The sequence below is a fragment of the Mustela erminea genome, chromosome 5 (genome assembly GCF_009829155.1).
Source record: "Mustela erminea isolate mMusErm1 chromosome 5, mMusErm1.Pri, whole genome shotgun sequence".
NCBI lineage: Eukaryota > Metazoa > Chordata > Mammalia > Carnivora > Mustelidae > Mustela > Mustela erminea.
The window spans coordinates 60,984,092-61,002,236 of record NC_045618.1 but is presented as its reverse complement, the minus strand read 5'-3'; the positions used below and the strand labels follow the sequence as shown (position 1 = coordinate 61,002,236).

The window sequence follows — 18,145 nt, the reverse complement described above, 5'->3', positions numbered from 1 at the left end:
TTGTATTTCTGTGGCGTCAGTTGTTATTTCTCCTTTCATTTCTGCTTTTGGAGTCTCTCTTTTGTGAGTCTGGCGAAATGTTTATCAATTTTGTTATCTTTTCAAAGAATAAGCTCCTGATTTCATTAATTCCTTTTATTGTTTGTTTCTGTTTGTTTTATTTCTGCTCTAATCTTTATTATTTCCCTTTAATACTGCTTTGGGGTTTTGTTGATTCTTTCTAGCTCCTTTAGGTATAAGCTTATATTATTTGAGATTTTTCTTGCTTCTCGATGTAGACCTCTTGCTATAAACTTCCCTCTTAGAACTGCTTTTGCCACACCCTGAAGATTTTGAACCATTGTATTTTCATTTTCATTTGTTTCCATGTATTTTTTTTATTTCCTTTTTGATTTTTGTGGTTGACCCAGTCACTGTTGAGTAACATCTTATTTAACCTCTGTGTATTTGTGCTCTTTCCGGATTTTTTTTTTTTTTTTTTAAGATTTTATTTCTTTATTTGCCAGAGAGCAAGCACAAGCAAGTAGCAGCAGGCAGAGGGAGAAGCAGGCTCCCCACGGAGCAAGAATCCCGATGTGGATATTAATCCCAGCACCCTGGGATCATGACCTGAGCCAAAGGCAGATGTTTAACCTACTGAGCCACCCAGGTGTCCCTCTTTCCAGGAAGATTTTTTTCTTGTGGTTGAGTTCTAGTACCATAGCATTGTGATTGGAAAAGATGCATGGTATAACTTACTTGTTGAGGCTTGCTTAGTGGACTGATTTGTGATCTCTTCTGGAGAGTGTTCCATGTGCACTTGAATGGAATGTGTATTTTGCTGTTTTATAATGGAATGTTCAGAATATATCTGTTAGATCCATCTTGTCCAGTGTATCATTGAAAACCAGTTTCCTTGATTTTCTCCTAAGATGATATATCTTTTGATATAAGTGGGGTGTTAAAGTCCCCGACTGTTACTGTATTATTTATTCTTGATTACTTCCTTTATTTACTGCCTGCTTTAAGTATTTGGGTGCTTCCATGTTGGGTGCATAAAGAGTTTTAATTGTTACGTTCTCTTGTTGGATTGTCCCTTTACTATTATGTAGTGCCCTTCTTCATCTCTTGTTAAAGTCTTTCATTTATTTTTATTTTTTTAAAGACTTTTTTTTTTTTTTAACGATTTTATTTATTTATTTGACAGAGGGAGCACAAGCAGGGGAGCAGCAGAGGGAGAGAGAGAAGCAGGTGTGGGGAGCCTCATGCAGGGCTTGATCCCAGAATCCTGGGATCATGACCTGAGCCAAAAGCATACACTTAACCAACTGAGCCACTCAGGCACCCCAGGATTTATTTGAGAGAGAGAGACTGTGGGATTGTGGGGAGGGACAGAGGCAGAGAGAGAGAGAGCAAGAATACCAAGAAGACTATGTGCTAAGCACAGACCCCAGATGCATTTAGTCCATCTAATGCAGTGCTCAGTGTGGGGCTCCATCTAATGACCCTGAGATCATGAACTGAGCCGAGACCAAGAGTCAGACAATTAATAACACAGGTTTAACCCAGGTACCATAATACTCTATTTTAAAGTCTATTTTGTCCCATATAAGGATTGCAACACCCTGCCCCTCCTTTCTTTTCACTTCCATTTGCATAAATGCTTTCTCATCCTTTCACTTTCAGTTTGCAGGTGTCTTTGGGACTGAAATGAGTGTCTTATAGTCAACATGTAGATAGGTCTTACTTTTTTATCCATCACCTTTTGTCTTTTGATTGGAGCATTTAGTCCATTTGCAAAGTAATTTTTGATAGTTTTGTACTTAGTGTCATTTTGTGACTTACTTTTATTTAAATTTGTTAGATAACATATAGTGTAGTATTGGTTTCAGGAGAATTTAGTCATTCATTACTCACATGTAATACCCAGTGCTCATCATAAGTGCCCTCCTTAATGCCCACCACCCATTTAGTCCACCCCCCCCCACTCCCCTCCCCACCCACAACCCTCAGTTTGTTCTTTATAGTTGAGAGTTACTTATGGTTTGGGGCACTTAGGTGGCTCAGTCCGTTAAGCATCTGCCTTTGGCTCAGGTCATGATCCTGGAGTCCAGGGATTCAGCCCCACGTCAGGCTCCCGGTTGACCAGGGAGTCTGCTTCTCCCTCTTCTGCCCTTCACCCAACTTGTGTCCATGCTCTCTCACTCTCAAATCTTTTTTTAAAATGTCACTTATAGTTTCCCTGCCTCTCTGTTTTTATTTCTCCTTCCCTTCTCCTATGTTCATTTGTTTGGTTTCTTAAATCCCATGTATGAGTAAGATCATGATATATGTCTTTGACTTTGCTTAGCATCATACACTCTAGTTCCATCCAGTGTTGCAAATGGCAAGATTTTATTTTTTGATGACTGAATAATACTCTATTGTGTATATATATCACATCTTCTTTATCCATTCATCAATCGATGGAAATTTGGGCTCTTTCCATTTTGGCTGTTGTTGATAATGCTATTTTAAACATTGGGGAGCATATGCCCCTTCAAATCAGCATTTTTGTATCCTTTGGATAAATACCTAGTAGTGCAATTGCTGGTTCATAGTATAGTTCTGTTTTTAACTTTTTTGAGGAACCTCCATACTGTTTTCCAGTATGGCTGCACAAGTTTGCATTCCCACCAACGGTGCAAAAGGGTTCTCCTTTTTCTGCATCCTTGCCAACATCTGTTGTTTCCTAAGTTGTTAATTTTAGCCATTTGACTGGTGTGAGGTAGTATCTCATTGTGGTTTTATTTCCCTGATGATGAGCGATGTTGAACATTTTTTCATGCATCTGTTAGCCATTTGTAGGTCTTCTTTGAAGAAACGTCTGTTTATGTCTTCTGCACCTTTTTTTACTGGATTACTTTTGGGGTGTTTTGTTGAATTCTTTATATTTCTGGATATTAGCCCTTTATCCAGTATGTCTTATGCTCCCAATCTGTTGGTTGCCTTTTAGTTTGTTTCCTTCACTATACAGCTTTTTATTCTGATGATGTCCCAATAGTTCACTTTTGCTTGTTTCCCTTGCCTCTGGAGATGTGTCTAGGAAGAAGTTGCTATGGCTGAGGTCAGAAATGCTGCCTGTTTTCTCCTTTAGTATTTTGATGGTTTCCTGTCTTACATTTAGGTCTTTTCAACCATTTTGAATTTATTTTTGTGTATGGTTTTGTTACTTATTTTATGGTTGTTTTTGTAGTTCTTGGTTTCTTTCCTCCCTTGCTCTCTGCTCTCATGGTTTGCAGGCTTTCCTTAGTGGTATTCTTTTCTCTATTTTTTGCATATCCATTACTGATTTTTAATTTGTGGTAGCCATTAGGTTAGTATCTAACTTCATAAGTATATAGCAGTCTATATTAAGTTGATGTTCACTTAAGATTGACCTGTTCTTTACTTCTCTCCCTACTGCATTTCTAAGTGTATGGTGTCATACTTTACATCCTTTTTTGTTGTTTGTTCTTCCTTGACTAATTTTTACAGATATACTTAATTTTATTGCTTTGGTGCTTTGTACTTTTCTTGTGGCTACTATGATTTTTTTCTGTCCACTGAGTCATAGATCTTTAACACTTCTTATAGGGCTGATTTAGTGGTCATGTGTTTCTTTAACTTTTATTTGAGAAACTCTGTATCCTTCTCTTCTGAGTGTTAGGTTTGCTGGATAGAGTATTTTTGGCTGCAGGCTTTTTTCTTTCAGCAGTTTGAATTTATCATGGCACTCCTTTCTGCTGAAAGTTTCTGCTGAGAAATTAGCTGATAGCCTTACAGGGTTTCCCTGTAGTAACTGTTTTTTCTTGCTACTTTAAAATTCTCTTCACTACTACTTTTTGCTGCTTTAATTACTGTGTGTCTTGATTTGGACCTTTGGGGTTGATTTATTGGGGGTGGCTTGGGCACTTCCTTAGTCATTAGAATTAAGGGGAAAAAACAGGGTTATTTTGTGTTCTAGTGCCACAAAGCCTTCAGTGTTAACAGATTTGCAACTCAAAAGCAGCAGGTATATGAAAGCATTTATTATATTAAAAAAGATAAATTTATATATTACATATGAAAAACTTACAAAGCTCAACTTTGTAGGGCAGCTTCTTACAATGTAAAGTTAAAATTACAATGAATGTACAACATTTCATAGGATAAGCTCCTGTCTTAGAACAAGATAATGACCGTTCTTTAGGATTAAAATAAGATTCGGTAGTAGTCGTCTCTGTAGCTATACAGGAATAATACAGATACCCTGCAAAAGAGAAAAGGTAGGATCAATATAATGGATGAAGAACAAACTTAAAATTTTTTTAGAACACTTAACTGTAAGTTTTGTTTAAAAAAAGATGGAAGGCTAGTGATTAAAAAAATGATATGTTATAGAAGCTTTGAGTGGCATGGGTCTGTATGTAAGGCCCTACATAAAACACTTCACAGGTTTTCTTGTTGCCTTTTAAGCAGATGGTAACATGAATGACTGGCATTCCCACATGAGGACCTATAGCAAAGCAGTCACAGCAGTTCCCTTTAATGTAGACACTGCTAGAAGTTGCCTGGGTGACGAAAATTGTAATTGGGACAGCTACTCCTGGCAGTACTGTGTTTTGTTATTGACAAATTGTGACTGTGATTGCAGTCCTGAACAAGATTTACTGATTATCAGGTGCATTTCTAACAATGGTTTATCAGCCATCAACCCTCAACAAGACAATAAAATGTGTCACTTTAAATCCCTTGAGTTTTAACCCATACTGACACCTGTAATACCTTAGCAATAACTTACTTTTTTTCCACTTTGATGTTATAAATTTCATCACAGACTAATTTGAGGTATCTCTGCTTTGGCAGGCGTGACAGCAGCTGCTTCACAGTTGTGTTAAATGCCTGTTCATCAGCATCCCACTAGGAAAAATAGATAAGACTTAATACAGCTACTAACGTTTATTAACTGGCTTTTCCTGGGTCACTGACGAAATGCCACTGCCATTCCCCCTTTAAGTGTACTGAAAAAAATACCAGTTATAGACAGAACCAGTGGGGCGACTGCTGGGGTTCTTCCTTTGAAGCATCAATTTTTTTTACAACAAGATTCCTTATTTGATCCCAATTAGCTCAGTGCTTCAGCCACAGTGTGCTACTGTACCTTTAGACCAGTTATTTCTGCCCATTTATTTTGTGGAAAACGGAAGTACCACCTATGTGCGCCTCCACCTGAGTGGATCATAAAGTCGTAATTGCAAGCACAGTGGCATATATGCCCATTTATAAGATGACATCAGAAGGTGTATGAAATGTCAGTTCTGGAGCAAATCTGACTAAATGCTCCAGATAAGCAAAAAAGGTATTTAATAGGATATTTAAAAAAATCATCTATAGCTGTGATTGTAATTCGTTATCTTTGCTATTAAGAATACTCAGAGGTGGCGCCTGGGTGGCTCAGTGGGTTAAGCCGCTGCCTTCGGCTCGGGTCATGATCTCAGAGTCCTGGGATCGAGCCCCGCATCGGGCTCTCTGCTCAGCGGGGAGCCTGCCTCCTCCTCTCTCTCTGCCTGCTTGTGATCTCTCTCTGTCAAATGAATAAATAAAAATCTTTTAAAAAAAAAAAAAAAAAAAAAAAAAAAAAAAAAAGAATACTCAGAGTTTTTAAAGTTACTAGGCTATTTGATAAAAAGGTTACCCACTAAAAACTTCTTAAATCCATTATGGTTAACATATAGTATCATTAGTTTCAGCTGTACTATAGAGTGATTCAACAGTTTTTTGTACATTACTCCATATTCATCATGAGAAGTGTACTCCTTAATCCCCATCACCTATTTTACCCATCCCCCCCCCTAAATTATAGAGTTTAGTCTCTATAATTAAGAGTGTTTCTTGGTTTGTCTTTTTTTCTTTGCTCATTTTCTTTGTTTCTTAAAATCCACATAAAAGGGGAATCATTTGGTATTTGTCTTTCTCTGGTTTATTCCACTTAGCATTCTGCTCTCTAGCTTTATCCATGTTGTTGCAAATGGCACGATTTCTTTCTTTCTTTTTTTTTTTTAATGGCTGAATTTTCCATTATGTTCTGCGCGTGCATGCGCACACACACACACACACACACACACACACCCATCCCCCCACATCTTTGTCATTCATTTATTGGTAGACATTCAGCTGCTTCTGTAATTAGGCTATTGTAAATAAAGCTGCTATAAACATAGGGGTGCATGTATCTCTTTGAATTAGTGTTTTGTATTTTTTGGATAAATACCTAGTAGTGCATTTACTGGATTGCAGAGTAGCTCCATTTTTAACTTTTTTTTTAAGATTTTATTTGACGGAGGCGGGGAGCACACACAGGGGGAGCAGCAGGCAAAGGGACCAGGAGAAGCAGGCTCCCCATTGAGCAGGGATCCTGATGCAGGGCTCAGTCTCAGGGCTATGACCTGAGCTGAAGGCAGATGCTTAACGGACTGAGCCACCTTGGCGCCCCATTTTTAACTTTCCAGTTTGTATTCCTACCAACTGCATTAGGGTTCCTATTTCTCCACATCCTCTCCAACACTTGTTGTTTCTTGCCTTGTTGATTTTAGCCATTCTAACAGATATGAAGTGATATCCCACTGTAGTCTTAGTTTGTATCTCCCTGATGTTGAACATCTATACATCTGTCTGTTGGCCATCCGTATTTATTCTTTAGAAGAACGTCTGTCCATGTATTCTGCCCATTTTTTAATTGGATTATTTGTTTTCTGTGCTACCCATAAAAGTTTTAAATATATCTAATGACCTAACTTAATTTTTACAAAAATATCTTTCATGTGGTTCTAGTTCTATATATCCTTCCCTAGTTGAAATGAAGGTCTGAGGCAGCATTGTATGGTGGTTAGGAATATAGATTCCCCTAGCCTAAGTTCAAATCTTGGCTCTGTTAGCATTACTAGTAGGTTAACGTTGAACAAGATACTTAATATCTCTTCTTCCATTCTCCATAAAATGTAAAATCCTTCTGCTTCTGTTTGTTTATATAATGGGGATAACAGTACCTACCTCTTGAGCTTGTTATTGTTAAATGAATTAATATTTGAAAAATGCTTAGAGTAAGGCCTGCCAGAGCCTGACACAAAGTAAATGTGTAAGATGTTAATCTCTGAAATTTAAAAGTCACTAGAAAATTATGATTCTCTCAAAATCTGATTTAGTTGTTTAGTAATATCTATGTCACATAAAAGGAACAATGTTAAGTAAATTTCTGGAACTGCTCGAAAAATATCTAGTATCACTAAGAAAGTAATGCCATTTTCTTTCTTTCTTAAGATTTTATTTATTTATTTTAAAGACAGACATCACAAGTAGGCAGAGAGAGAGAGAAAGGGAAGCAGGCTCCCTCCTGAGCAGAGAGCCTGATGCGGGGCTCGATCCAGGGACCCTGGGATCATGACCTGAGCCGAAGGCAGAGGCTTTAACCCACTGAGCCACCCAGGCGCCCAGTAATGCCATTTTCAACTATGTTCTGGCAAAATAATAGCAAAGCTTCGGAATTTTAAAGGCCACAATGCACAAGAATTCATCTTGCTTACCTCTAATGATAAAAACTGTAAGATTGTTTCTTTGGGTAGATCCACCTGTTGATACACAAAAATGTCATCTGTCAGGGGACCCTAGGCAGCACATACTGACTTGTCACAATGGTGTCACTTTGGATGGAGCAACATGAATCAGGCTTACACAATCTGGGATGCTACTGTGCTGTATCAAATCAAGCACATATAAATGAACCATTGAGTAGTAAGATGTCAGCACTGGCAAACAGATAGCCCCAGTCCTCACAGTACACCCCAAAGGCTTCATGCTGCTGCCTATACTCCATGTGTTAATAAGGCAAAGGTCTGAAACATTTTAGAAAAATTGTGATTCTTGTTTTTACTTCCCCTGCCCCCCCATCTTCCAGATGAAGAATACAGGACAAACACAAAACCTTCCATTTTCTCCCCAGTTTTTACAGATTTAGATTACATGCGGTTCACATCAGTGATGAAAGGCCTGCATCCCCAAACTGTACGTGGGGAGCAAAAATGCCCTGACCTCTGAGGAAATGACTTTGATCACAGGGACACAGGCAGTTTTCAAAACGTTAGAGCAACTTACAGCCAAAATTTCAATTTCACTGCTTTTCTGATGTAAGTTGGCAAGGGAGGTCTGAAGTCGTGTTTGTACCTAAACAAGAAGACATGTCAGAATTCAGAGCCTGTCAACACAAATCATTGTTCTTGCCATTTTATTTCCTATTGTAGTAAACAACCATGAGGGACAAACTAAGGCCTAGCAGGGCTTCCAAAGATTATCTACGACTTGGAAAGATGAATGCCCAGCCTATCTGGATCTCAGGACAACTGAGATTTTATAGTTTTTTTGTTTTTGTTTTTGTTTTTTTAAGATTTGTAATTGACAGCAAGAGAAGGAACACAAGCAGGGAGGAGTGGTAGAGAGAGAAGCAGGCTTCCTGCCCAGCAGGGAGCCCAATGCAGGGCTCTATCCCAGGACCCTGGGATCATGACCTGAGCCAAAGGCAGCTGTTTAACAACTGACCCCCCCAGGCACCCCCTAAAGCCTGTTTTGATAATAATCCACTTATTTCTTTATAACTTTGAAATGACCCCTAGAAGCTCAGGGCATTGAAACTGCATGTGGAAGTAAGGGGATTTTGGTATTAAGCTAAATTTGGAAAAAGGGGAAGATGATAGCAATAAGGACATGGAACTGAAATATGGTAGGGGATGAGCATAGAACAAAGATGTGAAAATGAGTTGCCGGTCCACTATACTGAGAAACAGCTAAGAGTGCGATATAAAAGTGAGGTAACTTAATCTTTTCTATTTTGATCTAGTCATTTTTTTTTTTTTAAAGATTCGTTTATTTGAAGACATACCGTAAGAGACTCTTTAAGTGAGGGTTGCTAGGGGGATATGGAAGGCAGGGATAGGGCAGCTGGGTTATGGACATTGGGGAGGGTATGGACTATGGTGAGTGCTGTGAAATGTGTAAGCCTGATGGTCCACAGACCTGTACCCCTGGGGCAAATAATACATTATATGTTAATTAAAAAAAGTATTTGAGAGAACGAGCATGAGCAAGCAGAGAGGCTGAAAGAAAGAGAAGGAGACTCCACCCTGAGCATGGTGCCCGACTTGGGGCTTGATCTCACAACGCTTAGATCATGACGACCTGAAATCAAGAGTCAGAAAACTTAACTGAGCCACCCAGGTGCCCCTCTAATCATATTTCTAAATAATGACTGCTCTCTAATACCCACTTCCCAAGTGAGGCCAGTGTCCTGACTTAGCTCATTAACCGGAGGACTGCCCTATCTTTCCTCCCCACCTATTTAAATACTTCAGGGATTCCCTGCTCCAGGAAGCCTTCATCTATCATCCAAGCAGACACTGATCTCTACAATGTTCCCATGTCCAACACTCACTTTCAGTGTATCTAATGCAGCATTCTGTTACTTCTCTTTTGTTGTTCTCTAAGTATATAATGCCTGTGCTTCTAAGGTTACAAACTCTTTGAGGATTGGGGTCGTGCCATGTCTTTTAAATTTTATGCAGCATTTCACACAGAATTAGGCAGATAGCAAATACCAAAAACATGTATGCAGTGGGAAACCTGCTTAAAGTCTTGGAATAGTTCTCTTCTGCTTTGTTACTTCCTTTTTTTTTTTTCCAATAAATACTTTATTTACTTACATATTTGTCAGAAAGAGCGCACAAGCGAGGGGAGCAACGGGCAGAGAGAGAAACAGCCTCCCTCCTAAGCAAGCAGCCCAATGTGGGACTCTACCCCAGGATCTGGAACTGGGCCGAAGGCAGACACTCAACCAACTGAGCCACCCAGGCATCCCTGCTCTGTTACTTAGAACAGGAACAAAGCAACCCCTCTGTCATTATATCCAAATCACAAAGTCTTTGTTTAGATCAAGTAATTCTGACAGTGCTTCTTAGTGACGATACTTGTAGGTGCCTATAATGTACATGGATGCCTCTTTGGGAGGACAAATGGAGCAGAATCCTAACACCAGAGAGATGCCTTGTTGATGAAATTTTCAGAAGCTACCAAGTTAAGGAACTGCAAAGAAAACTCTTTCCAGGAAACCATTTCTTATCGTCCTTTCCAGTTTTCTTCCTCCTTTGTAGTTTACATTAGAAAGCTGAGGAAAGTATATGTACCTGAGTTTCATATCGCCTCCGAGTGCTGGCTGACAGCTTCTCTGGGGCTATCACACTCACAATGGGGACAACTGCAGCTCCATGGATTTCAAACAAACCTGAAACAGAGTTGCCAAATTTATGGTCTTATCTGGTCCCACTTTATGTAACACACCACAGAGATGGCAGAGATAGAGGAATACCACTCTACTGTGATTCTATGGGCTAGATTTCTATCTGGGCTTTGTTTTCCATCTCTGCAACTAGCTGCTCTTGACCTGGAGGAACCCAGAACCCTAACCCCCAGAAGTTTCAGTGCTTCTGTCAAGATTCTCAGGTAGGAGTGGGAGCAGAAAATGACAAAGACGTAGGGATTCTATACAAGTCACCCAAACCTCATGAACCTAAAGCAAAAATAAAATAAAATAAAATAAAATAAAACTTACTATCTCTCAAACTCTAATACTTTAAATTCCTCAAAGTATTTGAAATCTAACAGTGGCAGAAAGTCAGTGCTAACAAACCAAAAAGACCCAGTTCTTTGTTAAAAGGCAAATATGTCTTCCTGTGGACATAAGTGGGACATTTCTTTTTCAGTAAGACTAGCAGATGTGATGAAACTAAAGATTTAACTATCACCACTGTTCCCTCTTGGCTTTCAATCTTATGTGTGGGGAAAATTCCCAGGAAAATTAACCACATTTAATTTGTACAGTAAACTGAGTCAAAGGAAGATTAAACTGGTTGTGAAAATAAGGCAGGAAGACAGAGCTGTACTGCAATTAGAGTAATCACTAAACTCCTAGTCCTCTTCTAGGATGTGAGTTTAAAAGCATAGAGAGAAATTCCATTTGTTTGGTACAATTAATTTTATCTGTTACTTTAAAGATATATTTCTGATGCAACAAGGAGTCAGAGCAGCAAACAAACACACACACACACACAGCATTATTATGTTTAGATTATAATTAGTCAATACCTGAAGCATTAGAAAAGGACCCCTTCAGATTTTGCACTGCAAGATTATCAGAAGCTTCTCTAAAAACAAGCAAAACAAAACAAAAAAACAAAAAACAATTAGAAAACAGTCAGTAGAGCAACACAAGATAACTTAAAGTGAGCCCTTTTTTCCTATTCAATGTAGAAATTAAATATTGGTTATTAGTGGGAGAAATAAAATTTGAACTTAATTATGCTTTTGGTCAGGAGCCATTAAGAATTACAAAGAATGTCATTTCAAATTAAATGCCCAAAGACAACATTTGGATTTATTCAGCTATGTTTGAAATGCTAGCTCAACATAAGAGGCTAATTTCAATGAACTATAATGGGTGTTCTTTCCGCTCTGCTCACAATACAAGGAAATATTAGCATCGGCATGCCCCTTTATTATGGCAGCAACCTTGGTGATCACCCACAAGAGAACATTTAGTAATGGGAGATTCTTTCAAAAGCTGTGAATGGATATTTCTTTAAAGATTGAATTAGCTTACAGCCTTTGAGAGACACAATAGCACTCTATCTTGGGAAAACAGGGAAGTAATCATGCACATGGAAGAGAGATCTTAAACTTTTCCCTGCTAAAACTGAATCCCATCTGGGCCTTTTAAGTGTCTTAATAATGTTTGTCTGTACTATTAATTTAGTTGAGTATTTTATGTTTTCTCTTCTAAACCTCTACCTTTTTTGGAGGTCAGTAATCCTAATACCTGGTACTTCTAGAACATTTTATTTCCTCAGAAAAAGCCTGACAGTGAATTTATTCAAGCTAGGTGCAGATGGGAAGGAGCCTGGGGTGAGGGAGGGAGAAGAAAGTAAGAATGTTTATTTTATATAAGCCAAGGTTTTTCACTGTTGGCACTATGGCATTTGGGGCCAGATAATTTTTGGCTGGGGGTATTGGGGGGGGTCACTCATGTGCACTGTAGGATGATTAGCAGTATCCCTGGTCTCTACTAGATACTAGTAGCACCCCCAGTTCTAACTACCCAAAATACCTGCAAACAGTGCCAAATGTCCCCCGATTAAGAATCATTGATACAAGCAAAAAAAAAAAGTATTGTTGATTATAAGCATATATAAAAATTATGTAAATAGTAAATAAGCATATATATTATAAAAATATAAAGCAAATACATTTTTAAAAGTTGTACATTTATAGAAAATTATAGAAATTTAAAGATAATTAAGATCCCTTGTAATCCCACTAACCAGAACTATAGTTATTTCTGGTTAAAAATAGTTAAAAATTGGGGGGGCACCTGGGTCAGTTAAGCATCTGCCTTCAGCTCAGGTCATGATCCCAGGGTCCTGGGATCGGGTTCTCTGCTCAGTGGGGAGTCTGCTTCTCCCTCTCAGTCTCTCTCTGTGCTCTCTCTCAAATAAATAAAAATCTTTTAAAAAATCTGATATATCATTCCAGACAGTAGGCTATGTATTTTGGTTGAAAAAACCAGGATCATTTATCTTACCTGTGGACAGATTTCAATAATAAATTCAGCTATGTAAGAATCTTTTTTTTTTTTTTTTTTTAAAGTAAATTCTACACCCAATGTGGCCCTCAAACTCATGACCCTGAGATCAAGAGCTACATGCTCTAGTGACAGAGCCAGCCAGGCACCCCTAGAATCATGTTTTTTTTTGTTTTTGTTTTTGTTTTTGTTTTAAAGATTTTATTTATTTATTTGACAGCGAGAGATCACAAGTAGGCAGAGAGGCAGGCAGAGAGAGAGAGAAGGGAAGGAAGCAGGCTCCCTGCCGAGCAGAGAGCCCGATGCGGGGCTCGATCCCAGGACCCTGAGATCATGACCCGAGCCGAAGGCAGCGGCTTAACCCACTGAGCCACCCAGGCGCCCCTAGAATCATGTTTTTTAAAGGCTATACACCATTTCATCGTATTTACTATAATCCAAACAATTTTCTACCCATCAGTGTTGTAATACTGTTGGAGATTCTCCAAGTGTTGTCTAGGGAGCTCTGAAGTTCCTGAGGTCCTTGCACAGGTCTGCAAGGTCAAAACAATTTTCACCATAATATAAAATGTTATTTATCTTTTTTTACAGATTTAAAAAGCCTCTTCCAAACCTCTACCTTTTTTGGGTCATCCTTTCACAAATGGGTTATGGAATTTTCCAGAGACTGTATGATGGATGATAGTAAAGCATACTGAATGCAGACGCAGATAGTGACAATCTTGTTTTTTTCTACTGAAGTGTTAAAGAAATTACAAAAATGTAGAACAATGCATTATCTGTAAAATGTCAAATTGTCACTCTTCCAACATTTTTGTTTTGGAAAATGGATTTATTTTATTTTTTTAAAGATTTTTAACTTATTTGTGTGTGTGAGAGAGAGAGCACATATGAGGGGGGAGGGAGGGGCAGAGGGAGAGGAAGAAGCAGATTCCCCACTGAGCAGGACAGGCTGGATTCCAGGAACCCAAGATCATGACTGGAGCTACTGACTTGAGCTACCCAGGTGCCTCGAGTTTACTGTTATTTTCAAATAAGTATTTTAAAAATGTTTTAATTTCTAAAAAATTACTGATAGATATAAACCATATAAACAAAGTTCTTTGGTGTCCTCAAATAATTTGTAAGGGTGTAAAGTGGTTCTGAGACCAAAAAAATTGAAACTGTTATTAAACAGTGTCTTGCTAGGCATCTTTATATGTACCCTCATGGAATAATTTTTACTATAAATTCCTAAAAGTAGAATTACTGGGCATTTCTTTTTAATTTTTAGTTTTAAGGCAATTTTAACTCTGTTAAATTCCTATCCAGAGAGTTGAAACAATTTATATTTCCATCTTGAGTATATGACATTCTCCCAGGATATATTAGGTCTTTCAAATACTTTGACATAACACTACCAAAATGTACTGATTAAAAAGCCAAATAGGATAATTTTGGCCCATTGGGCCTTTCAAACTGATAAAATATTCTCTGATATGTTATGAAAAACAAACCCTGAAACTATGATTAGTCTTATGCAGGGGTTACATATTTAAACTGCTGAGCTATTCAAAAGCAACAGAATGATCCATTAAAAGTTATTTTGATGTATCTTTTTTCCCAAAAGGATCAAACTGATGTTTAAGATAAAGGTACAGAAGTTCTACAAGTAGTCACAACTGGTTTTCTGGGCTTTTGTTACCTGATAGTTCTTTCATCACTGACTTTAGTTCTGAGTTTCTGCAAAACGTGGTCTATAAGATCAGACTCCTGCACATGTTTCTCTGTTTGCCTTTCCTTCTCAAAAGACTTAACCTTAAAAAGAATAAAACAGAACCATCAATTTTTGAAGCCAACAGGCTGAATCAGAGTACAAAACTAAGTCAACATTTTAGGTTGGTGGTTCTAACCAGGGGCAATTTTGCTCATCACAGGGCATTTGGCAATGTTTGGAGAGCTTTCTTGTTGTGATAGCTATAGGGGGTGCTACCAGCATCTCATGGGTAGAGGCCTGGGGTGCTGCTCAACTTCTTATAGTGCCTAGGACAGCAGCCCCCACAATTATCTGGCCCCAAAAGTCACTGTGGCTGTTGAGAAACTCTGGTATAGAGAAGAAAAGATTATCACTAATGATTGGGTTTTTTAAAAGGCCAAGACTAACCAGCTCCTATTTCATTTAATTCTTCCACATATTCTTCTCCTTAAACATCCCATCGCCAGTCACCGGTTTCCAGAGCACTCCCCCTTCTCCATTCCAAATTCAAGTGCTGTCATCCACTTCTATGGTATCTGTTCTTTCATCTTCACTCCATGGCCAGCACTCAATCTTGGCTTCTAACAGCCTTATATTCTTCCCACTCTATTTTCCTCTCACTCCGTTCCATGCTACACACCCCTGCATATTAATTTTCCTCACATAGCACTCTGATGTCCCCTTCTGTCCAAAACACATGCTGGCTCCCCACTCGCTGCTACATAAAGTCCAAATTCCTTGGTTGGCAGTTTGTTCTCTAGGAGCTAGCTAAAACCATTCTCTCCTGCTGAAGTATCCTTCTTTGCACCCAGAGTAGACTTAACTCAGGGTAATACCCACAGTAGTTTTCTGTTGGCCTCCCTCTTGACTTCGGAACAGGCTATTCGAAGAATTACCATTACCTTTGCCATTCCTTCTGCCTAGAAGTTCCTATCAGCACCTATCTCTATTCTGCCCATTCACGAGGGTTCCCCATAAACCCCACCTCCACCCTGAAGACTTCCCTGCTACCTCTGAGGTAATCTCCCAGACTGTTAAACCCTCAGAGAACTTGCACTGTAGGACTCTCATGGCATTTAGCATTTTCTAACTCATAATCATGAACGATTGTGTTATGTTTCCTACCAGATTATAGGATCCTTGACAGCAGGGCCTGACACTTTAGTGTCCCTGTATCCTTTAGGATCTTAAATTGTATCCCTCCCACACTGTGAACACTTAAAATGCACTTGCTGACTGGATGAATGAACTGATGTCTTGCCCTTCAAGTATGAAGATGACGCAAGATTCTAAAGAGAGACTGGATGAAACAATGTGCTGGAATGAACAAGATCACATTTAATGGAGATAAATATGAAGTCCCATAATTAAAGCCCTCATTGTAGCTGGCCAGCCAGACATGGTGGTAACTGTGAAAGGGCCAATGGGTTTTAGTTGCTAAGTTCAGTACAAGCCAAAGAGCCACATGGTTGCTAAGAGTTCAGTAGTAAGCTGTATGAGGAGAAATATAGTATCTGGGTCGAGGGGTCAGACAGCATTCTCATTTAGTCAGAATCTGCTAGAATTCTCTGCAGAATTCTAGTGCCACATTTGAAGACAGACATTGACAAGGAATGTCCAGAGGAGGTTAACTAGGAGGGTCAAGGAGTTGAGAAATCATGTTAAGAGGAATGGCTTAAATAACCAGAATGTCTGAACCAGAAAGAGGGCAGAGAGACATGGCAGTGGTCTACAATTTATTTGAAGATAGCTGAGAGGATGAAAAATTAGACTTACTATGCTGACTACTCCAGAAGGCAGAATTAAGACCACAGAGTATAAATTTTGGGAAGGAGACTGAGTTAAGTTTTTAAAATTCGCTAATTATAGCAGTGTGTTATGGCACAAATTACCCAGCAGAGGCTTGACGGCAATCACTGTTCTGGAAGAGGCCTGTTCTTAGGGTCATTTATGATTTTGTGACTAATAAGCAGACTAATAGTGGGGACTTTCAAATCTTAAAGGAATAACTACTGCAAGAACTGCCTTCCTTAAACAATTAGAAAGTCAGACAAAACACATAAAACAATGGTTTCTCAGACCTTAGATAACAAGCAGTGAGAACTATCTTTCAAGAGAAGGGAAAAAAAGTGAGTGCCATATCCGTGCCCCTTTATTGTGATGAAGAAGCCTGCAGACTGCAGCACAGGAACATGGAACCCAAAAGACCCGGAGCCTTGCCCAGGTGGGGAGACAGTTTAGGTAGACCCAGACAGCTAGAGATTGTAAGGCAGAGGACTAAAGAGAAGAGTGCTCCACACTCAGAGAAAGAACAATTTCTGAAGCTCTGCGGAGCAGTCCCCTCAATTCTTGCCAGAGAACTGATCTGGGCATTAGTGAAAGAAAACTCTCTGAGACTGGGGCAACAACCATCAGAAACAAGTAGGCAGAGTAATTTCTGGAATTCATAGGGCTGGGAAGAGTTGTTACTCTTATCAGGGTAGAAGACCTCAGAATACACAGGCAGAATCCTCCTAAGGGTATTGCTTTGTACCAATGGGGTTAACTCAGGCTTAGACCAACAGCTGCCCTGGATCTGCCCTAACAATGTATAAAATGAAGCCTGGAAAAGATCAAGCAATTCAAGAATCTTAACTACACCCCAGAATAAAGCCCAACAGTATTTATAGGGACATAAAACCTAGCATCCAGGAATGTCTAACAACCAATCAGAAATTACTGGCAGGAGGGTTTGGGTGGCTCAGTCAGTTAAGCATCTGCCTTTGATTCAGGTCATTATTCCAGGGTCCTGGGATCTAGCTCTGTGTCAGGCTCCCTGCTCAGTGGGGAATCTGCTTCTCCCTTTACTCTCCCTCTGCATGCAGCTCCCCCTGCTTGTTCTCTCTTTCTCTGTCAAATAAATAAATAAAATCTTAAAAAAAAAATTACTGGCATGCAAAGTGGTATGAAAATATGACTCATAACCTCAAGAAATGATAGAAACAGACTGAGAAGTGTCAGAAATGATGGAATTAGTAGGCAAGCACCTTAAAACGACTATTTTTGGGGAAGATTTTCAAGTTGTTTCTACACTCAACATGGGGCTTACACTCACAATCCCAAGATCAAAAGTCACATGCTCTACTGACTGAGCCAGCTAAGTGCCCCTAAAATGACTATTCTAAATTTTGTAAAAATGGAAAGGAAACAAAAACTCTGAGAGAAATGGAAGACATATAAAGATACAAATGAAACTTACAGAGATGAAAAAATACGTAAGAAATTCAATGGGATTAATAGCAGATAAGATACTGCAAAAAGATCAGTGAATGGTCCCAAATAAAGCATACAGGGGAAAAAAACAAAACAAAACAAAAATGGAGTCTTAATGAGTTGTGGGTCAATAGCAAATGATTAACATCCTATAATCAGAGTCCTACAAGGAAAAGAAGGAACAGAAAAATATTTGAAGAAATAATGTCTGAAATTTTTCTAAAATTTTAAAAATTGATTTATCTGACACAGAAAGAGCACAAGCGGGGGAAAGGCAGAGGGAGATTCAGGCTCCCCACCGAGAAGGGAGCCTGATGTGGGACTTGATCCTGGGACCCTGGGATCATAACCTGAGCCCAAGGCAGATGCTTAACTGACTGAGCCAATAGGTGCTCCTGAAGAATTTCTAAACTTTATGAAAACTATGAGTTTACGGTTCAAAGAAGTCCTAGCTATGAATACCAGGTATTTAAATATAGAGAATACCACACTGAAGTATATCA

The 18,145-nt window shown here is 39.0% G+C and overlaps 1 protein-coding gene across 10 annotated transcripts in view; it reads right to left on the bottom strand.

The window, feature by feature from the left end:
* Window positions 1-4,013: 4,013 nt before the first annotated feature.
* Window positions 4,014-18,145, bottom strand: part of EIF2AK4 (eukaryotic translation initiation factor 2 alpha kinase 4) — a 111,214-nt gene continuing 97,082 nt past the window's right edge. For 8 of the 10 annotated variants that reach the window (XM_032343250.1, XM_032343252.1, XM_032343251.1 and 5 more), the window contains 7 exons: window positions 14,340-14,452; window positions 11,164-11,222; window positions 10,206-10,303; window positions 8,128-8,196; window positions 7,560-7,604; window positions 4,781-4,899; window positions 4,014-4,249 (listed from right to left, as the gene is read on the bottom strand). In XM_032343250.1, the coding sequence (XP_032199141.1) occupies window positions 4,192-4,249; window positions 4,781-4,899; window positions 7,560-7,604; window positions 8,128-8,196; window positions 10,206-10,303; window positions 11,164-11,222; window positions 14,340-14,452 (561 nt within the window). In that variant the 3' untranslated portion in view covers window positions 4,014-4,191. Of the gene's footprint in view, window positions 4,250-4,780; window positions 4,900-7,559; window positions 7,605-8,127; window positions 8,197-10,205; window positions 10,304-11,163; window positions 11,223-14,339; window positions 14,453-18,145 lie in introns of those variants that run through there. The other 2 variants (XM_032343253.1, XM_032343255.1) reach the window with 2 other exon arrangements.